We start from the raw sequence: 26689 nt of genomic DNA on the forward strand, positions 1-26689 counted from the left end.
ATATCCCTCATCAAAAGAGTAACACGGTGCCACTTTCTTTTTCTTTCTTTTTTTTGAATACTGTGCATTTCAGGCACATTGCCGTGTTACCAGGAATTTGTTCAATGGGATGAAACATAAATCACTCTGCATCTCTGTGAAAGAAAAGTTCTCAGCTCTTACAGAAAAAATTGGATTTGATCTCTCTAAGTACCAACGGCAGTATGTTTTGACTGTCAGTCTGCGTCACAGCTTAGCACAGAGTTCAGCTGCAAAACAACTGCATTCATCAAAACACAATCACTGGCCATGAAGTCAAGTTGATGACATCTCCTTTACTGCTTTCCATGTCTTAATTAAAAACCCCAGGGTAGGAAAATTGTGCGCGCATTCATCAGTTAACCCTATTTATTCTGTATTACACAAGAGTTCTGCAGCGCACTGAAAGCAGGACCAGACAAAATACAAGATAATATTTCACATATTAAGAGTCAGTTTCATGTAATAATTTAATAGTGGAATAGACTTAGCTAGTTATATTATTTTATTTGATACTTATTTCAATAATGTCTTAACTTAACTTAACATCATCTAATTCTACATGTACAGGGAGTGTTGGTTTCACAGTAGTGGGTTATCTAGCATCAATGCTGTTGTGATAATACAGACTTGTATTGCATTCTTTTTAAGTACACTCACATTAATAGAATAGAATAGAATAGAAAAACTTTATTGTCCCACCAAGGCAGGAAATTCATCTTTGGTCTCACTTACATAAAAAGAAAACAGACGCTAGCCAGCAAGACTTACATAAGACAAAACAAGTCAACAATGATCACATAATAAAAATACATACAGGTAAGACAAAGTCCTACAGTATAAAGACTTTGTTTTACCTGCCTTGTGAAAAATAACTAACTAAAAACTACCTTCAATAAAGCTGGATGTGTCTCTGCATGTGTGTTTTCGTGTGTGTGTGTCCTGTAGTCTCTCCTGGTGGCGCAGCAGCTGGCCAACGCAGTAGGCGGCGTGATGTCTGGGACGGCGCCAGGCATGAACCAGCCCATCCTCATCCCCTTCAACGCGGGCGGGCACCTGGGCGGACAGCAGGGCCTGGTCCTCTCCCTGCCCACGGCCAACATCCAGAGCCTGGTGGCTGCTGCTGCTGCAGGGGGCATCATGACACTCCCCCTCCAGAACCTGCAAGGTAAGGAAATGTGGCAAACAGATGAGAGAGAAAAAAAACTCATTAGTGTTACAATACAAGGTCAACAATGATAACCCAGAAGGAAAAACAGAAAATAACTCAGCTACATTATGAAGCTGATAGGTAAGTCCATTGTTGCATGGTCAGTTCAGTATTATTCTGCGTTCTGCATGATGATTTGTAGAACATGAACACCTTATTTATCAGGAAACTATTAGAGATAAACACAACAAATATCGCTGCCAATGACAGTTGCTTATGCTTCCAGTGGATGGCATGGAACACTATTTTGTTTTCTCTTTAATAAAAATGCTTTACAAAGCTTTTGAGCAGGTAAGAATCCTTCAGGGGTTTGTATCCCAAAAAGCTGCCATCCTCAACTTGCCCAGAGGAACAACCATATTAATTACAGGTCAACGTTTTGCAGTGCAGAGCAAAAGCACTTTATGCCTCTTTTCTGTGCATATGAGTGCACTGTACTTTACTTTTTTATCTCTTTTCCACCTCATCTGTCCATCCACATGGCTGTACTTATCCTTGCCTTTAAAACTTTAATGCCCAAGTGTTCTCTTTTGATCATAGTTGTAAATGGTTTTCATTTTAATGTTTAAAACATTGTCTCTTTTATACCATTAGATTGAGGGATGGATGGGGAAACAGTCGGTCATAAATCTTGGATGAGAGAGCTGCACTAATGTAAAAAGATGCCAGGCCACATGTAAAGCAGTGTGTTTTTAGGATGGAGATTACAATAATGCCAGTGCAGCACAAAGTGCAGGGAAGGCTCCCTTCATGTGGGGAAATGGATGGACAGATGCCCTGAGTGAGGAAATGTGGAGGTAGAAGCCTAATGGACACAAACATGCATAAATAACAGCAGCCATCGCTGTGGGCAGAGCTTTTAATAAACCCACATCTATCCAGCGAGCCCTTCAATGTATCCGTCACTAGTGGACGATAATGGGCCCAGCAGGCCTGTCTGACTCACACTTCAACAGATCTTCCTCCTGGTGCATGAGGGACAACCCAGAGGCTTCAGTGATCTGATGAACTGATCGACAAACACATTGTCAGGGTGTCAGAATGCCAAAACAAACACCTCTCAGTCATCCTTATTGTCCACGGCCAAACAAACCAACACATAGTCTGGAGTCCAATGTCCTGATAACCCTCCCCATCCATGAGAGATAGTGAAAAAAAAACTGTTGCGGAGAAATGCCTCTGTGGCAGATCTTTTTTTAAGCGTGTGGACTGACAGACTGCCTGTTCGCACATCGTCTTATCTGAAGGGGATGCATTGAAGGGACCTCCATGGAGAGAAAGTGACACAAGTCACGAGTGAAGCTAAATGTCTTGACTGTGTCCGGGCCCCTCTGGCCATACGGCGCTCCTCCACTCTCCCCTGTCTGAGTTCATCACAGCTCCTCTGAATGAGGCCTGCTGGCACAGCACCTCTGTCAGACAACTGCAACTCTGGCCTCTGCCCCCGCTTGCCTGTCGCTTCTCCTCCCAGCCCCTCTGGGTCCCCAGGCCTGATTAATCACACATATAATACAGCGCCACGCTGTCGCCGGGGAGCAGTCGGCTCATTTCACGACCTCAGGAGCAAGTGTGCTTTACAGCACTCACGCTGCTAGCTAATTAGCGTCAGATCAGACACAAGACAACTGTGAGGCACAGTAATGAGACTCCAGGAGGAGCCCAGCCAATGGCTGTATTTAAATGTAATGAGGCGGCTAATGACCAACTAATAAGGCTGTTTGTCTTGGGGAATGGGCAGTTGTGGGTGGAGGAATTGTGTACTTAACATGAGAGCCGGTATGCTGGTAGTCTGACAATATTCAGACTTTACCCTTTCAATACAGTATTAGATTAGGTCAGATGTCTGCATTTTAGGTGTATTTATGACTTATGCTTAGTTATTTAGTTACATTTTACAAGGAGCCTTGCTCAGGGACATTCAACGAGAAGACAACACCCGAACAAGCAGTGGTAACAGAATTTGGATGGTTTTGATGGTGTTAATCAGAGCTGGCTGTAAGAATGAATGTTGACAGAAGGGAAGCGGCTGGACCGCTGTGAGCTTTAGGAGGGCAGCTCTCTCAGACTGTGATGAATAACTATCACTGTAATGGGGTTGTGCTATAAAGTTGGAGCGGTTGCTTAAATAAAACTGAGCAGCATCTTGTGGCAGACTCAGTAAACACAGGCACCAGTGTAACTGGTTATTTGTCAGAATGATTTATGCCTGCAAACATGCAGTAAAAACAAATTCCCAATGAAACTAAAGAAGGGAGAAAGTTATCTTTTGTGACAGAGTGCACACAATTCTAGCTGACTTCACAGAGGCAAAAACTAGGTTGGGTCATGCTAGAGGTCTGTAAATATGACAGCTCATATGAATAAAAAAAATCATATATGATTTTCACATTTTTAAACACAAGCATGCACGACGGATGCAGACCAAACATCTACAGATTTTAGTTGTTAGATAGGGCGCCAACTCCACGCCGCTGCATTTTAATAGGTTTTCATTTCACATGATTGTATCACAAGCAAAGCGTGATTACCATACTTGTAAAAGTAGTTGTATCAAAGCACTGTACATGTAATGCTCAATGGGAGGAAGCAGAACAAAGTCTCATCTGTCTACTCCTCTTCTCCATGACTCACTCAAAGGTAATGCAAGAAGCTAGTTTGCTGGAGCTCTTTCATATTAATAAGCATATCCCATCTTATTTGCTCTCAGCAGAAAGCCAGGCAGCGCATCACATCAGAGAGCCGAGTTCTAATGGTGAGGTGAGAGCATTGTTCCTCTGTACTCGTCCGCGAGAAAACACAAAACAGCACTCAGGCTTCCCTGATAAAGGTCGGCATCCCACTCACCTGCAGTAATGAGACCCGGTGTCAGTGCCAATCAAAGGCACGTCTGCCGTTTTGATGAAAATGCTCGGCAGTGTCGTTTGCAGGTTGTGGGTGTTGGCATGATACAAATTAGGGAAATCACTCTGCTCATTACACCACCAAAGGGTGGGCTCCTGGGGGAAGAGCCAAATGTTTCCACACTAGTTAGACATGTCAGAGTGCATCTCTTCTGCCTCAGCTGACTGCTGCTCCTTTAAGAGGTTAGCTCACCGGGCTGGGCCACTGACTTAACCCCTATCTGCTGTGGGAATGCCTCTGTGTCCCTTTACCCATTACATTATCGGAGCCGGGGAACTTCAAACATCCTTTTTGGGCTTGTTATAGCCGCACTAGTTGCTCATTGTGGACCTATTTTTTTCCTCATGTGTATATTTGTCAAATCATCCTGGAGAAAGGGAAGAGATAAGCTATTGTTTGTTTGCACATCCAGCCAGCAGAGGAGTGCATTAATGGGACCCAGTGCAAGAAGTCCATATTTCCTCACATCAACATCTGCCATCTTAACACAATAGAGGCCAACCCCGTCCTTTCTCCCTTATCGCTGTTTAATTTGAAGTGTTCTCAAGCAGTATGTATTCCACGTCGTCCTTTAATGATTTAACTTTGCCGTGGTTGTAAGATGACTCGCAAGGGAGAGAGCCGCATTAAATAAATAACAGTGATAAAATGTAGACCTCATACATTTCAAAGCTAATGCAACTAGCGGTGCAATAGGAGCAGCTGCACACAGTCCTGGAGCGGTAATTTGATTGATTTGTTGTGACAGCAGCCAAATAATTGAGAGTGAGAGGTGCTGCTGGAGATGAAGCGCAGGCAGAGGCAGGTTCGCCAGGCAGTCCCAGCAGATATGGCACCCGGGTTCTCATCTCTGCCATTGATATCTGCCAGTAGTTTATTGTTTGTCTTCAATAAGCAGCTTGGAAACGTGCGGGGTTACTGCCTCTGTGACAGTTTGGCGACGGAAAGAGGGAAAAAATCACCAATCAAAATGTACAGAGGAGCGATGAGAGGCTGAGAATCAAACACACAAATTTACAGCCAGGCAGATGCGCAGGTTTTCTGTACATGCACACATGAACACACAGACACACTCCCTTGAGACTCATGATTTAGACTCTGATGTCTTTTTTGAAGCTGAGATGTGAGTAAATTTTACCCCCTGGTGTTTCACTTGTTGCAGACATGCTAATGATTTGTTCTGAATTCAAGTTACATATATTCCATAATTGCACAAAAATAAGAGTACAAATGATTCACAGTGCATCTGAAAATCAGTATATATATTTATTTCTTTTTTTATAAATATATGTATCCCAAGATATTTTCATTATCTGTGCCTGGTAAGAAAGAGTCGTGCTGTTTGTCTTAACCTGCTGGCTCTTGACTCATGTTTTGTTACTGTGGATGGTGGCAGTGTCACTCTGGCTCAGCCATGCCACAGGACAGCATGCTGCCAGAGCCTGAAATAGAAAGAAAAGAAGGAAAAGTAGGGGGGGTGGGGGGGTTGTGAGTCTTTATGGCGGTGTGGAGGAGGACAATAATATTGTTAATCAGATGTGGCTGTGTCTGCTCCTCCACAGCAAACCCTGACATCTGCCCTCAGTGGTAAACACTGAGGGAGGCTTTTTGCAAACCTCCTGCCATAAACACAGAGTCTACAAGACAGTCTCTCCACATTACACACTGTGTCTGTCTGCACTGTGTATGCAGGGAGTGTAATACATTTATTTAAATGGGTTTTTTGTAGTAGAAGTGTATTAGAAGAGCATGGCTTTCTGAATTAGCTGTTTGAGTTCCAACATGACAGTTTTTAAAATTAGCTTAATAATTAGAAATGTGCAAAATTATTCCTTTTTAATCCAGCTGTTTTTGATTCTCTCACCTCCTGAGCTTCAAGCGATTGCCCTCTGCCTGGTGTAATTAAGTTTCTAAATGTGAGACATGCATATTATTGTGTCAATTCAACCAAATTAACAGTTTATCATTTTTTAAAAAAGTACGATATTACAATATTGTGGATATTTTTAATTAAACCTCAATATCTGAACCTTTTCTCAAATCTTCTGCACGCTGACACCCTTGTTAAATATTCAGTATTTAAGATATTGATTTAGTATCCCCATGAATTATGTTCATTTCATAACGTTCATCTTTTCATCATCACAGTCAGCCCATCGCTCCCTTTCAACAGACCAGTCGATCACAAGTCTGAGGTCTCAGTAAATGAGGGAGTACTGAGTGTGATATAAATAACGATACATAATAACATATTGTATTGTTTTCATGGTATTTCAACACTTGTAAAATGCTGCCAGTAAATGCCTTGACCACTTGGCCCCGAAGTTGTTTTGCAGAAATTACATCTCACTTTTTCCTCCCTTTTCTAGCCAGACTGTTTCCGAAAGATTTGCTAAAGGTCTGCCATATTGCTGAGGTGCAATTCAGAAGCTTTCAGCAACAATCTGTAGTCAAGCATTTTAAATGAAAATTGATTTGTGATTTACATGGTCAGTGAGGGGAAAATGAACTTATGAAATGTTGTAAATGAAATATTAGACAAGGTGCAGTGGGAGAGAGCAGACAGAGATGGTAATCTTGTGGAACTGGAATTCCCGCCTGGCAGAACTGGGTGACATTTTACATTTATCTGTGTTCTGCATGAGTTGTAATGTTAATGGTAATTTTATGGGACTGAACTGGAATGAAAATGGTGTTATCACCAATTGCTTCAAATGTGGAATTGTGTAAAGTAGCACAGCTGCATCCTTTATTTCCTATTCCCAGGTTATGTGACTTATTGCATGATCTGTCCTGTAAGGTTGAATGTGTGTATTCAGCCCATTTTAATCAGTGTGTTCTAGTCAGCGTGGCTTATATCACACACCTTCACCACAGGATGTAACACACTGACTGCTGAGTTTTAAACGACACATTTGTTTATGAATGTGTGTTTTTTTTGTCAGTGTTTTCACATATCACACAAACTTTAATTGGCTGTGGTGAAAAAAAAAACATGCTTAAAACAACTGTATATACAGCATTACTTTGATTTATCCTCAATTTTAATAAGACTTTATATAAGATCATAATGTAAACTAACACATTATCACTATAGTTCTATCACAGACTTAATAATACAAGCAAATCAATTTAGCATTACACTCTAATCAATACTACTTACACTCAGCACAGATGTACTAATTTTGATCGATACCCTGTGCAGTGAACGTTTCCTATTCCCACTCTGCCGGTGCACAACATGTATGGATTTTCATAGAGCCAGCTTTTCCATGTCGAATGAGAAAAGAACTAAAGAAGTGAGAAGAACAAACAAAGCGATCCTGCAGCAGCAGCAGCAGCAGCAGCAGAGAGGCTGCTGGAGTCTGGGAGCCAGCCTGGATCACACAGAGGTCATTTTTAAACACACTTCTCCAGTTCCCAGTGTGTGAAACCAAAGAGTCCACGGTGACATTTGTCAGCAGATGGTATGGAACCAAACCCCTCACCAGCGGAGGGGGGTCTTAGCCACTGCTAAAAGCTATCTGTGGTTACTAATTGCTGACCAGGGCCTAATTACCTTAATTAATGGCCGAGGTATCTGGGGGCCAGATTTGTGGGGGCTTTTATCAGTATCAGTGCAGCTTAAAAGGTCCCGCAGGAGGCCTGAGGAGTGTGTAGGTCCCGCGGGTGCTATTTCTGGACTAACTGCAGACACATCATAGATGGATCCTGTGGCATCGGTACAGGATGACATGTTTGGTGAGAGCCATCTGATACTCGCAGATCATAAGGAAACCGAGGCTGGAGAGGAAAGAGTGGGCTTCTCTTCGTTTTGCACATATTTTCATCCCCCCCACATACACACACATGAGCCCGTTTCCTGCATTACACTGCCGTAATTCACAATGACAAAGTAGACTTAGCACCTTTTTCCACAGACCGTGGGGGGTTTTGTTCAGTGAGCTCTCACTGTGAAATTAGCCCTGGTACTTTCATTTTCCAGCTGCAGTGAAATGGTTAAAAGACACAGATCAGCCAGTATGAAAATAGAACTGATTCAACAAAATCTGCTGCTTCCCCTTGCTTGCTCCTCACCCATCCAGCAAAAAAAAAAAAAAAACCCTCCCCCCACTATTCTCCCACTCTCCCCCCACCCTATTTTTTTTCCCTCCCTCCCTCCACTATCCCATCCTCCCCCACTCCCCCAGCCCCGTCAGGCACCTTGTCCGCATCTGAAGAAGGCTTGTAAGTTTCGGGTGCATACATTTCTTTTGATGATATATTGTCCCGGTGCGGAATTTCATTTACTGCCGCTGCCCTTTGCTGAACCTGTTGCTAGTCAGTGAGCACGATAAGCGTATAAGTAGCATGCTACTTCATTCATCATACATCGTTCTGGGCTCTCAAATATCTCATATGCGATTCAGGAAGAAACTACTAAACCGGCACAAAGGATCCCACCAGGATCAGCTGAGGTTCCATTTAAACGCTGTGTACAAAATAGAGCGCACTAGGTACTTGTTATCAAATACACATTTCCAGCGTTGCATCTACAAAACATTAGCCTTCATTTCATGCTGTACACATTGTTTATGTTGCAGGGGGGAATCATATCTCAAGTGCAAGTGCTCATGTAGTACATAATTCCATTCACATTGCATTGTGAATGCATGTATTTTGAAATCTGTTTTTTCCCTCAATCATAGTGGCTGCTCTGTGTTGTATTAAACAGCATTAATAATCACAAGAGGCTCAGTGTCACTCAGAAGTCTCCACATCACTAAGGCAGACAGTGTTGTGCTGCTGGGCATGTTGTGCTGTGTGAAAGTGCTTACACGCTCCCTCAGACAACCAAAGGGAATAATTAAAGACAGAAGATGGAGGCAGAAGAATGGAAAGCAAATCCCATTGTTTGGGGTTATTTCATCCCACTGAATTTCTTTTTCTCACTTTCTTTTCGCTCTCTTTTCACATTCCTCCCCAAATGCACTGTGGGTATGTGGCACACTATCAAAAGCATATGTAAGCGAAGCAGCATAGAACAAAAGCCTTATGATGTCCTCCTCGTACCCACATTGCCTTTTGATTATTCTACAATCATTTTATATCTGCGTAAGTTGGAAAGGAAGGGAAGGCTTAATAACCTCATAATATACAATACTGTAGCTGCTCAGAAACCACAATGCGAGATGTGTTTTACATGGTTTGAAAACAAGCTTGCGTCTTCTTCATTTGCTGTCTTCTCCTCTAATGGCGTGATTTCTTCAAGCCCCTAATATCCAAGTTGTTACCAAAATAATCCACAATGAAATTCAAATTTAAGGTGAACTAGACTATTAGGGCAACTCCACTCCACTCCATTTCTAGAGCAGTAAATGTAGCCCCTCAATCTCTCTCAGCTTTTACTGTCAGTCAGAGAGCACTCAGTCATCTCCGTGCATCAGGCCCGCAATATTGATTTTTCCACCCACTGAAACAGCCGCATGAACATAAATTTTGCATGAGGCTTTTACTCGCGGCCTCCGCTTTGGTCTGACGACACATGATGGGACCATGAACACGCTGTAATAACCCAGTCTGTCCTGCCAAGCAGACAGACGCTTTTTTTGAAGAAGAGGAGGAGGAGGGGGGGGTCCAACACCTTCTGGACTCTCAAGGACAAAAGCAAGAGACCCCTCACTGGGCACCACAGTATTACATACTGTAAGCAGCATTTGAAATAAGAGTGAAACTCCTCTGTGTCTTAAAGCAGAAGCACATTCTTGCTGTGGACTGTACAAGAAATCCAGTTGCTTTGGTCATGAATTTGATTTGCAGTGATTTGAGCTGTTGAATGAAAACAGTATTACTGAATATAGATTGTATACATATTTAGATCTTGTATGTACTGTTAAGCAGAGAGAGATTAAGTAGCTAATGAAGCGAATGTGTGTTGTCACCTCAGCGTGTAAGTGTTAAAAGGCAGAGGAAGGGAAAATCAAAACAACCCGTCACACGTCTCTTTTAAAAGAATGAGCCACAGCCAAAGTAAACTAGATCTCACTGTGCTCTGGACCCCCTGGATCTCTCTCAGGGGCCCCAGGAGGTCCCTGGACCACACTTTGGAAATCAATAACGTGGCATAAGCAACACCAAGAGGGCAACATTATCGAGTACACAGGGATTTTCTTGTATGTGTAACATTTCCATGGAGAGGATTTGATTCTTTGAAATGCTTCCCTCAGACTGAGAGTTCTACAACACAGCTTGATATTGCCTTGCAACACAAAGTGAAAGCATTATCTCTGGATCCCTGTGAGTGATGTGGTTTAGTCCCTAAAATCCTGTGGCTCTGCGACTCCTCTTAAATCTAACTGCTGTATGTCTTTTATACTATATATATTTATATACACTCAAAATATACAGTTTATACACATGTGTGTGTGCATGTATTTATCGTATGTATATAGAGAGATGTTTTTCATTTTATTTTTTTCTGTGTAGTAGTATTGCCTGCTGTGGCTCTGAGTTATGTTTTTATTCAGTAGTTTACTTGTTCCTTTCACGTTTCATTTTCCCCATGTTTAGTGGAGCCATGGCCAAGGAAGGAATCTATTCTCCATTTCTTAAATCTGATTAACAATTGTATAGACTCGCAGGTAAAAGGAGTGTGTGTTGAAGATTGCATTTTTAGATAAAAAACAGTAGCACCACTTTGACCAGCTACAACAGTAAAATACTAGTTACACATAAATCCACTATAAATTGTAATCCAACTAATGCATACATTAATGGTAAAGAACTTATAGGGGGCATTTTAATGCAGGTCTGTTAGATTCAGTGGCTTATTTCTAAGATCTAAGTACTGGTGATGTTCTTATTAATTGACAAGTTATTAAAAGAGCGTCATGAATTTTTTCTGCTCTCTGATCTGTTTTTTTTTTACATTTATGCAGCAAATGCTAGAAGTTATAGTTTTTTTTATGTCCATTTTAAGAAATCAGTTTTGAGTCTGAGAACTTGTAAAGATTTCTGGAACAGTTTCTAGTCTAGAGAATTTATCACAAAACATTATTAACATTATCGATCGTTATTGAAGGCGACCCTCGTTATGTTACTTGGATGAGCGTTATCCGAGTGATACAAAAGAGACCGACGGTGATGAGAGCTAACGAAGCGAGCTGAGTGCAGAAACAGTGATGTTATCCACTTCATCAGTGTGCGCGTGCTACGATCTAATCCACAGAGTAAAAAATGACCTTCCTTTGACCAGCTTCATAATTACCAGATCTCATAGAGTCTAAATCTCCCTACCTCCAGTGGAGTAATTATCAGTGTGACTCACTGAAAAGGCAATTGAGACAGTGGTTTATGGACTCCCATAGTGGGACGTGAAGCAGAGCAGTAATGGGGAGCTTGTTTGTCCCTTCTCACCTCTCTTGTTAAAGAATGACAGCTGTGTTTAGACTAGAGAGGTTCCTAAAAATACAGGGTGGGTCACATTGGACAATTTGATTAACTCCTGACAGCCTCTCATGCAATTTCTGTTTAGCTCTTAATTTACAGCGCTGCTAAATTATAGCAGAGACACTCGGTGCAGCAGAAGTAGCCGTGACTTCAGTGAAGACATTTTTCTGCTCTGAGTTTGATTATATATCTAAGCTCAATAGGAAAAGGTGATGCACATGTATCACTGCCTACTATGAGAAAGTAACTTTGCAAACACTGCACAAATTTACCGATCTGACATAAGGTTCTGAGGATTGTATTCACTTCTGTGAGCTCAATTCAGATCTTTTCAAGATTTGTGATGTATTTTTCCTTTTTTTGATTCCAAGACATTTCGTCCTTCTCCTCACCGTACTTTACACTTCATGCTACAGTACACGCGGCGAAAAACAAAGTCCGTTTGTGCGGCTGTGATTGCTGTCAACCTCAAGACGCTCTTCATGTCGGCCTTGGCCAGGCTCTTTTAAGGACTTTCAAATGATGAGCACTTATTAGTATATGCTTTCTACTGTATGTAGCCTAAATGCATCAATACATGTGTCTTTGAACAGATAGCGCGGCCTGAAGCATCTCAGGTACAAGTCTAACTTTAAAATAGGACCAAGTGACTCAGTTTCAAACATGTACTCGTCTCATACTCTCATACTTCTGTGGCAGTTTTCTAATATCAGTTCTTCATGTTCCTCAGAATTCATCTTTGGGTTGAGGATCGGTGTTGGACAGCTACACTGTGACTGCACCTGTACACAAACATCATGCACGCACACAAATGACGTATAAGATAACTCACAGGAAATAGTTGTAAACTGAGGTGTTGTGCGTTGTGAGGGAAAACAAGGAGCCGAGCTGGAATCAGCCCCAGAGAGAAAAGTGCTGTAATAGGGGGGGTTGGCAGGGACGACTGAGATAGCGCTGGTAATGAGAGAGCAGGCTGCCCCCCCACCTCTCTCTCTCTCTCTCTTTCTCTCTTTCCTCAACCACACAGGAAACAAAAATAGCATTTTGTCTGACGGATGAGCCAGCTTTGACCTAGCCTTTCGACCTCTGACAATCAGTCTCGCTTCGTCCTCCAGTACTTCACAAGACGGGGCTGGGACAGTCAAAGATAACGGTTGATTTCTACTGTGGCACCGAAGCAAAAAAAAAAAACAGCTCTGAAAGAGAGATGGCAAAGCGTTGAGGTTGGAGGCCTCAGACTCTCTCTCAGTGCTGGTGTTTCATACTCCCAAATGATTGTTGTTAAATGTTTCGATGGAGCGCAGAATGCCACAGTTCGGCTCGTATCTCGTCATTTAGCTGCTTGACTCTCCGCCGTGATCTGGCTCATTCCTCATTATAAACATTAACATAGGCGAGTTGTGACAACAGTGAAAGTGGGACCCCTTGCTCTCGCAGCCCTCAGGCATGATGACTAAGTGGGAGCGCAGCTTGCATCGCAGTCGGGAGGACTGGTGAATATGAAACACAACAAAGAGACAGTGGGAGATATAATGAGCACTATAGGATCCCGGCACCCTTTTGCCCTCTCTCCATCATAAGTGAAGCTCCCGCTCTCATCCTCGGCCCTGTGTCTGCTGGAGGAAGGAGCACAAACAATTAGCTGAGACAAGCCGTTTGGATTATGTGCTCAACCAAAGCAATCAGACAGCTGTGGTTAAAAGAATGAGCTTCAAGATGCCAGTTGGCCAGTTAGAGGGGAAGGGAGGGTCAGTGGTCCTGACAGTCTTAACAAGATGACAGAATTTATAAAGCACTGCTGTTAAAGAATATAGTTACCTGCGGTGTAGCCCTTATAATAAGGCCACATGGGGCTTCTTCCATATTCCCTCTGTATTTGTTTTCTTTTGCCTCATATTCTTTTGTTGTGCCTCTTGTTCCTCGGCGTAATGGTTGGCGCTGGAGGAAATTCTCCAATCGGCTTTGATCTTCGCCTGGTTTCGATAATTTTTTGACAGAAATCTCATTTTACTCCCCTTTTGTTTTTCGCCGTCTTTGTTCCCTTTTTTATTCCATCTTTAAATAGGGCTCAACATTTTGTCGTTGTGAAGTTGCAAAGGAAAAGAGCCGGTCCTGTCAGGGGCTCAGCAGCCCTGCTAGACAACTTGCCCCAACATTTCAAGAGAGAATTGGACTCTCGCCGTTTGCACAGATGATATATAATTCATGGTGGGGGTGTGAGAGAGGTGTCAATGTGTCAGGAGGTAGAAGAAATGTAAAAGTGTACTGTTTACTGGCCGAGAGACGCCGGCTTTTCTTCTGCTGAGCTTCTGCAGAGTGAGGAAGAGGGCAATGATCTGATGTTCATCAAATGTTCATCTGTGCCCGTCCTGGAGTCGTAGTGACCACACTAATCAAAGACTTGTCTGCCCTGATGTTTTATTCATATTTTATGAGACAACCATACTTAAATTATTTAAGTGCATTGATTCTGTATATATACAAGCTTGTCTACGCCTGTGTTCACAATTGCTCGGCTGCATTATCAATGAATGTTCACAAACACTCACATGTTTGTTATTCAGTCCTTTGTGTTTTAAGTTCTGGTTGCGAACAGTGTGTGTGACACATGCTGTAAGTCCTTCTGATCACAGCAGTCTATTGAAGAATAACGATTTATATTGCCTTATATTAGTATACATAGTGAAGTTGTACATTTAAATGAACCATGGATTTTATATACAGATGGATTCTTTTTCTTTTCCTGTACATGAGTGGCAAAGAGATAGGGAAAATATTGGACTGACAATAGAACTCATAATTTAATCAGTAAACATTACAATTTGAACTATTAATCATTTCATTTTCTAGTTGGATTTCTTCAAATTTTAACATTATTTTTTTTTATTTTTCTTCTGCGCTACAATGACCATCAAATCAATAGTGCCATAGAAAAGTTTTTTCCTCAGCAGGATTGATTGGTTTAGTTTGTGCCCTCTGTTATTCCACGTCGGCTCCCGTCACGGTCATCCGCTGTGCTCACTTTTGTCTTCGATAGAAAGACGTGTAACATCACAGAGTCAAAGGCAGCGGCACAAACCCAGACTGGCTGACTGTCTGTGGCTGGGGAAGCTTTGATACCTGTCTTTTGCATTTTGTATGACCCAGAAAGGACTATATACATGGGGCTCTGTTTCACTGTAGAGAATATATATATACTGTATGTTTATACCATATATACAGTAGACAAGCCTGAAACAATCCTCTGAATGTGTGCACAAACTTTTCTATCTATAATGTCTCAGGTTGCCCTTTCTTCTATTTAGGCTGTGAAGGGCAGCCTAGATGTTGTTTCTAGTCCAATTCTCCACATCTGTGTAGACATTATTTATTGTCTATGTTGTGTTATGGATTTTATGTGTGTGTGTCTATGTGTGAACCCATAGAAGATCCACCAAATTCTGTACTCACGTATTTTTGCAACAGCTGCCACAGAAAATGACCATGAAGTTGAGGTGCACCCGCAGAGAACAATATTTTTATGTTTATGTTTTTGATCATATGTTAGATGGACATTCTGGGTCCATGGGGGTATTTGCATGCAGGCTGCAGACTGCTCCGTCTCAGCCTTTTTTTTTTTTAAACAGCATAAAAAATTTATAAGCATTCAAATGTTGAAATGAGGTTCTAATGGCGCGCCATTATTGGATCCAATTAGTTAATGGGTTTATTTCTGAACTCTTGCAGTGAAGATGGATGTCTCGTTCCTATGAGGTTTTCAGCCATTAAACCAAAGATTGTGACATTCCCCAAGTTACAATGAAGACTTTTGGCTCCAGAGAGAGCAATTATATCAGTCAGGCTTGATAGTTTTGTCCTCAAACTAGCAAAATTAAATTCACCACCAGGATAAAAACCCTGGGGGACCTTGTTGCGGCTCCACCCAATTTACATCCATCTCTCACATTTCACCCTATGCATCCCACACCTCCATGTGTGCATGTGTTTTCTATCTGAGGTGCGAGTATATTCATCAGATAATGAGGCCGCCTTCCCGTCACATCGCCAGTCCAAACTCGACGGTGTTTGTTGTGAATTTGTGCGAAAGTCAAAACAGGAACCAAACAACTCCCATGTCCTTTCATCAACAGCTACCTCATCGCTCAACTCCCAGCTCCAGCACCTGCAGCAGCTCCAACAGATGCAGCACCACCACCAGCAGCAACAGCAGCAGCAGCATCAGCAGCAGCAACAGCAGCAGCAACACCACCATCACCAACAGACCCACTCCCACTCCCACTCCCACTCCCACAGCCAGAACCAGCTGCCGGCCCAGCATCACATGACCCCGCCCAGCCAGCAGCAGCAGACCTCGGTCCCGTCTCCGGGCTCCACCTGCTCCTCCACCTCCGGGCCGCAGCAGTCTCCACCGCACCGACCCAACCAGTCGCCGGCCCGCAGCCTCCCCTCCCCCGTCACCCCGCCCATGCCTTTGCCCGTAAGTCAACAAACTGCTGTAAGATGCGTTTTGTGTTGCCATCCAACAATCCATATTGCAGCTCACTGTATACAGCTTGGGATCACAACATGAGACTTTCTTTTCACCAACTTTCCTGTCAGGCTTGTATCTTTTTTTTCTTTTCTTTTCTTTTTTTCCCTTTCCTTTCGTTTCGTTTTGTTTCATTTCCTTTTCTTTGCTTTTCTTTGCTTTATATTTCTTGCTTCATAACAGTATAAAACAGTGTTTTTCAATCTTGGGGTCGGGACCCCCGTGGGGTCGCCTGAAATTCAAATGAAATGTTTAGTAATTGATGAAAAAAATTACTGATAAGAATATTTAACTAACTAACTAACTAACTAATTATTATTCTTTTTAAAATGATGATTAAAAACACCACACACAATCTTAAACAACTGTATTCTAAACTTTCACTTTCTCAAATATAAATCAAGTTCAAATAAAATGCAGCATATAAAAATATCAGAGCTGGCGCATCTTGATTGATGGCCGCCAGAAGAGGGGGTCGCCAGAAATTTGTGATGTCAAAATGGGGTCACGAGCCAAAAAAGGTTGGGAACCACTGGTATAAAATGACTGGTAAAGGGCTGGTGACTTTGCACTGATGCCTGGCCTGTCCACTATTATATTTATAGTGATAAAAGACACGACAGCGGCTTTGCTCTTTGAATAATCACTTGTTAATCGTCTGCCTTTTTACACATTTCTATGGCTCTCAGGAATAATCAGCTACTTCTAAACTCTTCATGCAGATGTTCATGGACACTGAATGAGCTGCATTATGGGAGGAATAACCAAGCCACAGTGTCAGTCTTGATGTTCAACTGACAATATAGCACGCAAATTAGAATATTATATAATTCGCATTCAGAAATATGATATGATTCCCGACTTAAAAAAATTCAAGTGTGCATTTAATAGTGACATTGATGATGGTGTGATTTTGGGCAGGTCAACCTTGAGAAAATGCAGTGCGTACGCAGGTTAACACAGCGCTTGATTTTCTGTCAGCACTTGATCTTTATCAAGTGGCTGTATTTGAATGGAGGATGGCAGCTCTTCTGTCTATGTGCAGCCATTAGAATATGCATCTTGTTGCTGAAGCCTTGACACACTTGAGCACATGAAGCCTCCGAACCAGGCAAGACGCATGATTCACATCCTTCTCCTGCAGATTCAGGAGGGATTCTGAGGTTATCTATCCTTGGGCTTTCCAGACGTAATCAGTCCCTTAATCTTTGCTGCTCTTCCTACTCAACCTGCTTTTTAGTCACTTTGTCTGTCCATCCATCTCTGCCCTTCTGTCCGTCTGGCTGTCACTGTGTGACGATAATAACCTATTTTATATCCCTGTGGTTTCATTTCTGGTGGAGACTGGCCAGGGTCGCCTTTCTGTCCCTGGTCACATTCATCAGCGTCAGACCCTTATTGGGTTGTGGTGCAACCTTCTTTATGGCCAGGATGAGTTGGGCTATTTGTTTCCCCCGTTGCAGCCCTCTCCGGCCCTGTCACGGCCTAGTGAGACTCAGCAGGAAAAACAGCCTCTGTATTTAATGGGCTCCAAAGACTAGCCGCTACATCGCCCCAAACACACGGTCCAGTCTGGCTGTAGATTCAGCAGCTACTGACCAACATACAGATTCACACATTAAGCGCATTAGGCAGCGTACTGAGCCTTTAAGTAGCAGCTACACTAAAGTCTCTGCTTGATTTGAGAGGAAACCACAAGTTTGTTAAATCTGTGAATGTCTCTGTGTGAGGAGCAGGGTCACTGTGAGACTGAGACCCTTTAGCTTTATATAGATTGTCTTTGTCTCAAAGAAGCAGCGCGGCTGATTATGATGACTGAGGACAGACCTCCCTCGAGAAGGGCCAAAGGGGCCACATCAGGTATCATTAAGATATTGCCTCATCAAATAGGATTATGGAACGCGCGTGTGAGCGTGCATGTTTGCGTGTGCAGGCACGTGCACCAGTGTGTTTATATGTGTGTATATATGTGTGCACGCGTGCAAGGATCAGAATGGCCGTAAAAGGTTTAGTTTCTCTGGGTCAGTGCTGGGGTTGTCAAAGAGTGTGTCACCCAAGCGAGGGGCTCGCCCAAGGACGGGCCGCGGCCTCAGCACCCACTCAAGGCTGCAATAGGATTTAAACAGCAGCTCCACCTCCCTCCGACGCCCGGGTCAGTGATTGGATTTTCACTCCCAGAATCGCCGAGCGCCTCATTGGTGGATTCGCAGAAGTTTTTAATTCGGGGGGACACTCCCTGAGCAAAGAGTTTGTGGCAAACACACGTGAACCGCCTCCGTTATCTGCCGTGGTGTGATTTAATTGAAGGCACAGGAGGGCATTTCTGGTGTTTCCAGGCTTTACCCAGAGGAGCCGGTCTGTGCGGTAAAGTCGAGTCATAATTACCATAATACAATCAGCATTACACAGATAACACCCCTATTTCCTGCTGTCATTATTCAGCCACGCAGAATCACCCAGCCATTCAGCTATTTGCCAAGAAACAGTGCAGAGCTGCAGAGAGACAAACACTCATTATGTTCCAATTAATGTCCCATTGTAATTCTCTTCTCATGGGAGGTGTGCGATATTCTTTGTAAACTCATCGTGAGGAAATCCTCAGCGTTCATTACATCCCTAGTGTTTTAGTGTTTGGTGTTTTTAATTTATGAGACAAAATGCATTGATTGGCTCATTAATATCCCTATTAGCATACAAATCACACCACAGCAGACTGTGTCCCCTTGAGTCAATGGTCTAAACTCAGATTAGTGCGGCTAATTTGGTTAAATGGAGTAAGAATGTACCTTTCTACCCCGCCCACGCCCGCCCCGCTCCCCATTATGCAGAGTACAGTGAGATGCAGCCTGTAGCTGCTGAAATAGCCACCACAGTGATGACAAATAGACGGGGGGAGATTATGAAATTTGCTTAAGTGTGTTAATGGGCTGATTGCGGGAGCCCGCTGGATTTTCGCTGGAAGTTGATTGATTAGAGCTGCGGGTTTTCTCCACGCCCGGAGAGCTCAGGGATTTGACGGGGTAAAGGCGCTCGCCAAGTCTGTTACACCGGAATTGATCTTAATTAGATCTGAAAGACCTGCCACAGCAGAATGGTCGCGGCGATTAAAATGAAAAACAGGAGAAATTACTGATCAAATTAATCATAATGTCGGGCTACAGCTGTAGGTCTGGTGTAATTTGCCACTCCAGTGAGTTACATCAGCCCAGGCAGGGAGAGGAGAGGCAGTACATACTGATCCGTGGCAGCGGGAAGCTTAGGCCAGCCTATCAACTCCCTTACTCCAGTCGGTGTGCCCGGACCCTCCTGACCCTGCTGCGCCATCCAGTGGAGCCCCTCCACACCTCCCTCTCTCCCTCCCTCTCTCCCTCTCTCTCTGGCTCTGATCTAATTAGTTGCTTTTTATTGCCGTTTTTTTCCTTTTCTCTATTATGTCTTTCTTTCTCCATCCAGGAGCGGCATCGTCTCCAACACTGCAGCGTATCTCTCTGTCGCTCTTGTCATGGCTGCCTTGTCACCAGCGTGTTGTGTGTTCCCTAATAGCCTCTGACCTTGGTCCGGTTGTCTGGCTGCATGGCTGGTTTTTTTTTTTCGGGGGGCCAAACCTGGCAGAGATGGAGGCGTTCTGTCTCCCTCCTCCGTCAGACTCCCGCCGTCTGTCTGAGTGTCTGTCTCTTACTCTCCCTCTCGCAGTCGTCTCCTTGATCGCTGTCAGAGCCCCACACTGGGCCTGTCCACTCTCCATCCGCACACTCATAGGGGTAATTACAGCCTAGGGGCCTGCCTCCTATCCCTGTGCTCCACAATTTACCACCAAAGCGTCCACAGACATCTCTCTTCTTCCCCACTGCACCCCGACATCACAGGACCGCAGGGCCTCAGACCCACAAGTGCTGCAATTACCTGAACCTCTCCTCTATCCTTTTCTCTCTCACTCTCTCTCTTCTCACTCTATCTTGCTCTCTCTCTCTCTCCCTCTCCTCTTCCTCCCTGCTCCCCTCTCTACCCCTTGGCTCCCTCACTATTCCCTGGCAATCAGCCTTCATTAGAAGCCTCTGGTGAAAACCCATCGTCACCAAGGTCAGCGGCTGCCAACCACAACAGCCTTTCAGAGGCCTGGCTGTCTGCACTCTCCATCTCTTCTCACCTCCTTGCCCCCCACCCCCCCCACCCACCCCTCCTCCCTCGTTCGCTCCACCGTCCTCCTCAAGTCTCGGGCCCATCTCTGCTGCTTTTGTCTCCAGCTGAGGCCCCTTCAGACACTCATGTCACTGTTTTCCACTGCAGTGCACTTTTACTTATGTCAACCGCTGTTAAAATCACCACCGTCCAATTTGCTCCAAATGTCTCTTTTTTTTTATTTTATGGGCGGTGGGTGTTTCTCCCATTATATTAACATGTGTATTAAATGAGCCTTGCACATCGATTAATTGATTTTCCAGATCAGCTCCACGTCTATTCAATTTAGCAAAACGGGCTGCCATCATTCCGCAGGGTATTAAATCAAAATTAAAATGACATGCTCAAATGTGGACCCAATGGCTCATACTGTGGCTTGTCAATGAAACTGGAAACGCTCACATCAAGGGAAGTGTCCATTATCTATAGCATGTCCCATAACTCAACAGGGGTGTCTCTGTAGAGAAAGAGTGGAGGTTATTCATAACGATTTTTTTTTTCCACAGATCTTTTCTGACAGTAAACTTTCAACTGCGTAATATTTTTTTCCCTCTCAATGGATAGCTTTTCTTTTTTTTTTAAACTACATTTTCAGTCTCCAATCAGTTTATCAAGTTATTTCATTTTTAAAATCAGGAGTTAAGTGCAGAAGTTACCACTGAAAACACAGATCATACACTTCTGATTCTGGTCTGTATCTATTTCTTTAACTGTGACAGTTTGTGAAAAACAATTGTTAAATATTTAAATCAAATAAATATATATAATGTGCCTCCAGCATAATTATATTCTTAGCAGTGTAGTGAAGGTTTTAAAAAGCATTCAACCCTGTCACAGTCCGAGATAGAAATGACAGAAAATATAATTGATTAGGTAAACGAATAAGGGAATCAGGTTGCAGCACTGGGATTAAGACTAATGACCTCGGTATTCCTAAAAGTTTGCGCCTGGCTCTGGTGAAGTGGCGTTCTCCTATTTTACATTAATTTCCAGGTAAAGCTGCAAATAATCTGAATATGGTGAAGCTTTGAGCACCGTCACATCTGACCATTATCCAGGCTAACACCTGTTTCAGAATTACAATTTTTCTAATAAAACTTTTAAATATGTAGGAATGGTATATGGTGCCAGACTGTGTGTAAATGTCTGTGCTGCTGCTGCTGCTGCTGCTGCTGGTTGTGTGGTTCAGAGCATGAACAGGCCCTCAGCTCTCCAGCAGCTCAGCCCAGCCTCTTATTAATGCACAGGAGATCCGGCTCTTAAGAAGGCAGAAAATTGCCTTACATAACAAGCGCTCCACAATTTAGAAATACAAATGTGCACTGTTGACTGAAGCAGAAAATAAGACTGTTGCCCATCAACAGCACCACATTTCATATGAATAATTATAAAGCATGGGAGCTAGATGAGGAAAACAACCTGACCATGACAGCTCTACTACTTTTATTTACTTCAATGAGGGATTAGGCAAGAAGAAAATCTACAGACTTAAGGACCAACGATGAATCCTGAATTTCTAAATAAGGAGAAAGTTAAATTTATCATATTTCAGGAGGATCATTTGGAAAACTCTGCTGGTACTTTGACTTTTAAAATTACACCTACATGGCACTTTGCACTTACTTCCTGGCTTTTCTGGTCTTGTTTGGTTTTCAGACCTCGCCAAGTTGATATTGCCTTCGCTTTTTGAGGTCTGCGATTCTTCTCAACCTGGCCCCATTACTCTGGCGGTGGGCAGAGGGCTCCCAGCTCAGACACCCACCAGAAAGGCACAGCTCCCTGATCAGCCCACATGCACACTGGGGGCAACACGCATTAGACGCCCACAGGGGAGCCCTCGGATGGAGCACCAAGCCAGGGCTCACCTAACAGTGGATAAGGAATAGGGTTTCTTTAATTATGAGGCAGGGCTGTGACATTGAGTTCCCCCCTTCCTCCTCCAGCAGCCTCCCAGACACTGTCTAAGTGCTCCGCTCCGCTGAGGAGGCCAGTCTCCCCGCGGGGCGCGATTCCACTGCCTGTAATTTCTGATGCCCATTAGTGACCGCAAACAGAGCACCGGGCTCACACAAGGAATACAGCCGCACAGCGCTACCACGCTGTAAAAAGACCCTTTTAATGCAATGTTATTGCATTATGCCCTCCTCATAGACCAAGTCAAAAGTCCCATTTGTGGTCCCTGCAGAATATTATCAGAAATTCTTCTCCACTCTGTGTTTGGTTGTGGTTAGCTGAAGGTAGATTTGGTGTTTTTTGTGTTTTTGTTATGTACAGAGAATGAGTGAATTGAAATTCCTCTAAACTCTGTTGCCCTGCGCTCTTATAAGGAGGATTTTAGCTTTTTTTTTTTCTTGTTTGTATTTCTCCCGGTGGCTGATTTTATGCCCTTTTTCATTAGGAGCGAGAATGTGCAATTGATGGTTTTGTAAATAGACTCAACTAGAATGCAAGATCAGTGCATTTTCATAAGTCAACTCCTCAAGAGCGGAGCCTGGGAAGTCAGAAGTCCAGTAATCAATACAAATATGGCTGTAAATGTCATCAATTCATCTTTTCAGTTATGCTGATTTAGCTTGTGCCAACGACTGTGTATATTTTGGAGAAAAAGAGAGACAGTGAAGCAGAGAGACGTGGAAGGAGGGAGGGAGGCAGATTTATTGATCAAGGGTGACCACATCTTAGCCACAGAGCCCCTCTCTTGTGATTAATCTTTGGGCTTAGAGTTGGCCAATGACACATGACAGGACTCCCCCTCAAACTCCTCCATTTCTCTTCATTACTGGCCGTATTTTTGGACACCACAGTGGAGAGTAATCATTTACCTTTATTGTGTTTATAAAGCCGCAGCAGGGATGACCCTTCCTATATTGAATTGAGGACATCAAAAGATCACTGGACATTGATTAGAAGGATATTAAAGTCATTCAAATGCTATATTTATATGTCAAACAACAGCAGAGTGAAAAGAGATGCCATTTCCCCCCCAAACGAAAACAAATGGGCGGCAGTTGGTGCAGCAGAAATAAAACTCTCCAAATCAAGTCATGTGTTTTATACGTATTGAATAGTTCAGGGGGATTGTCATCAAAAGGCAAAGGGAGAGTCCACCAAAATAACAGTCTCCGTAATTTCTCCACGGTCTGATCTCCTGACTCCAGCCAGACTAATGATTCTGGGAATTTCTTTTTTTTTTTTTTTTTTTTTTCACAGCGACTAACAACGTAGCCAGGTATCCACTTTAAAGTCATTGCCCCAGCCGCAGTAGATTTACTACAACACCGGTTTAACGCCGCTGTGATTTCCAACCCAACACTCGCGTGGTACAGAAATAACTGCACCAAATATGTCACATCACGAGCTGAAATGGTCAGCACTTTCCTGTAGATACTTAATCACCAAGTAGTTTCAAATTTAATACATCTGGAAACAGCTAAATATTATAGATCATTCCCCAGGAAGAGAAATAGCGCAAGAGGAATGTAGTATAACTTATATTTTTACTCGCAGTGTCCCCTAACCAGAGGAAATATACTGCTGGCGTGATTGATGACAAAGAACCCACTCTGAACCTCTGCGCTTCACAATTATCAACAAATGGGCTGGAGCAGATTTTATGTAATGATTAAAGCTGCTGTTAATTTCACATGAAGGTAATGAGTGGGGAGATTGACGGCCACTGTCCGACACTCCATCATCCCTTTATAGTTAGTTTAAACATTTTCACGACTCTTTTCCTCCTTCATTTGCATTTTGCCTCATTAGATATGGCCATTTCTGAGGCCGCCCGCAATATCCATTTCCTGGAGCTAATGCATTTTATTTGATCAGCCAAACCTCCCCAGTTAACTAGCTGTCATTCCGGCGTTTCATGTGACATCACTCCATTAGCACCCACCCGCCACGCACGCCACCGCCGCCGCCTCAGCCACCTCCACCGTCCACACCCACCGCCACCACCGCCATCCCTCCACTGCCTTAAGCAATTACAATGTCCGAATGTCACCGGATGTAGCGTTATTGTATTTTCGCTGGGTTTTATCTGCCCCAGTTGTTCTATCCGTCTTTCACTTCCCCAATATTTCTCTTCAAGAATCTCTCTTTTTTTGGGGGGGGGGTTATTTTTCACAATGGCTGGAGCAGAGGCCCAACGGTGAGCAATAGCCGGCGCTCGGAGGGCTCAGAGTGCACGACCGGAGCGCGAGGCCCCCGCCAACCAAGGGAACAGAGGTGTTTTTGAGGGCCTAATGGCATTTTGATGTTCATAAGCACAGCGGATGTGAGAGAGAGGAGACAGGGAGGTGGTGGGGTGGGGTGGGGGAAAGGCCGTTTTGGAGGGGGAGGAGGGGGGGAGAGAGTCAGCAGAGGACTGTCAGCGGAAGACTAGCAGAGTCCTGACAGACAGAGAACGTGTTTTTTCATGTCACAGCTGATTACATTCACTCCGGAGTGGGAAAAGAGCAGGGAGGAGAAGTGGGGTTAGGATGAATGAGAGAAACTTCCACACTGGTCAACAGATAAAGGGACATTCTCCCCTGTCCAGACACAATAGTGCTATTGACTGTTAATTTACCCTGTTTGGTCCAGAGCGATGCCACTTTGTCAGACCGATGGCGAGTAAAGCACAAAGACTTTAAATGCCTCTCAGATTCTCAACCTTCAGCTTCTGTCGTACCTCTTTCTACGTCCTTCTGCTCTTCTAGACAAAAGTTTACATACAGTACAACTGCTTTCACTTTCAATTGGATACATTACTGACCGCTAATTTGCTAAATCTTTTTCCGTGGTCTCATATTCTCATATTCTCTTTCATTTTTTTTTTTTTACCGACAAATAAGATAAATGTTTGATTCTGTTGTTGAATCATAGATGAGTAGAAAATAAGTTTTACACACCGCTGAAGACTGAGTGCAGACAAATCTGCCCGCCTCTGGTGTCTGCACCACTTTGTCCATTTATCTTTGCTCTTTTATGTCATGTGCAGGCCCGGGAAAAAAAGCAAAAAGCAATTAAGTTTAAAATGGCCACATGAAAAGAGCAAAACCAAGAATAAACTCCAGTTAGTTTGTGTCAGACAATTTGAGTTTCCAGGGGTCTCGCCACGGTTTACGGGGACGCTATTTTTCCCTCTATTCCTGAGATTACACGGGTTGCTGCACCAGGTGACCCTTATGGTCAAACAGGCGACGGAGAGCCTGCTGGAGTTTAGATTCCCTCCCCTTCGTAGCGTGCGCAGAAAAGATTCATTTTTTAACAATTTGCAAGGGTTTTTTTTTTCTTCCCTGTCAGATACGTTTATTTTGTGTTTGTTGATCCCTGTGTAACCTTCTATATTTGGCTATATTAAACCATGATAGTGCAGCTGTGGTGACTAAAAGGTGACTAGATGATGTCACAGGATATAATGGAGGCTTTAGCGGTGCCAAAGTTTACAGCCGCACGACATGGGGATGAAATAAGAAAATATAAAACCATCTCTCTACAGTAACACACACCCCGACTTGTGTTTATTTAAGCGTTTTCCTGCGGATGTGTGGACGGTCTCTGCTTCTGAAAATCCTCTTGATGCCCTTTTCATGGCGAATGAAAAGAATGAAACACAATGGTTAACATGCAGGGTCTGCAAACTGGAAGATCACTGTTTATCTCCTCCAACACATGCAATCAGTACAAATGCTAGGCCAGGTCTGTCATTTTGCGCCTCCCGCCGAGGTGTTGAGAGGAGTCACCGTGGCGGAAAATCACCTGTTTAGGTGTTGAACACAGCCTCGCCTCTCCTTATTCCCGGCTCTCCTTCCAACTGCTATCCATATTACCCAGTGGCAGGAGATGCAGCAATAAAGCCTGCTCTCTTTTTCACCTAGATTTGCCAGAATAACATAGCATCTGAAAGGGCTATCATCGAATGAAACACAATGATAATATTTCAAATCAATCCCGAAAGCTTTTCCCAACAACCCATCACTCACACAATGACACCAAACGCCAGCAGATTTTCAGGGGGAGTCTGGGTGTGCTCCTCTGAGCAGAGAAACATTATCAGTGTGTTGATCTGTAGTCTCTGTTTAACTGGCCATGTTGGCTTTTCTCTGCGTTCCCATTCACTATCACAACAGCCCATAATACTGCGTTTACACCACAGTCGTTTTATATTCAGAGCCTCTTTCACTTAAACTGAGCAGGTTTTATTTCATCTGCTCAACTACTACGACTTCTCCCCCAGTCAGCATCCGGCTAGAAAGAGTTTACACTTTACTACGTGTTTTGCTTCGATATGTACCGGTCAAATCCATCTTCATAAAGTTGGAATAAAACAATTTTTTACCTCTTCTCATGAAATGATTGTGACAATGTGATTTATTCTTGATAGATGAAGTGTATCATCTCAAAACTTTATTGATCAATCTTTTCCAAACAAATCACTGTGA

At 43.4% G+C, this 26689-nt stretch overlaps 1 protein-coding gene across 1 annotated transcript in view; it reads left to right on the forward strand.

The window, feature by feature from the left end:
* Positions 1-26689, forward strand: part of pou6f2 (POU class 6 homeobox 2) — a gene marked incomplete at its 3' end in the record, with an annotated part of 70317 nt that overhangs the window by 24289 nt on the left and 19339 nt on the right. Inside the window, exons 4-5 of the mRNA XM_083995077.1 lie at positions 967-1186; positions 15688-16034. Coding sequence (XP_083851203.1) covers positions 967-1186; positions 15688-16034 — 567 coding nt within the window. The remainder of the gene's footprint in view (positions 1-966; positions 1187-15687; positions 16035-26689) is intronic.

This window comes from Trachurus trachurus, assembly GCF_905171665.1.
Source record: "Trachurus trachurus genome assembly, chromosome: 20".
In the NCBI taxonomy this organism is placed as follows: domain Eukaryota; kingdom Metazoa; phylum Chordata; class Actinopteri; order Carangiformes; family Carangidae; genus Trachurus; species Trachurus trachurus.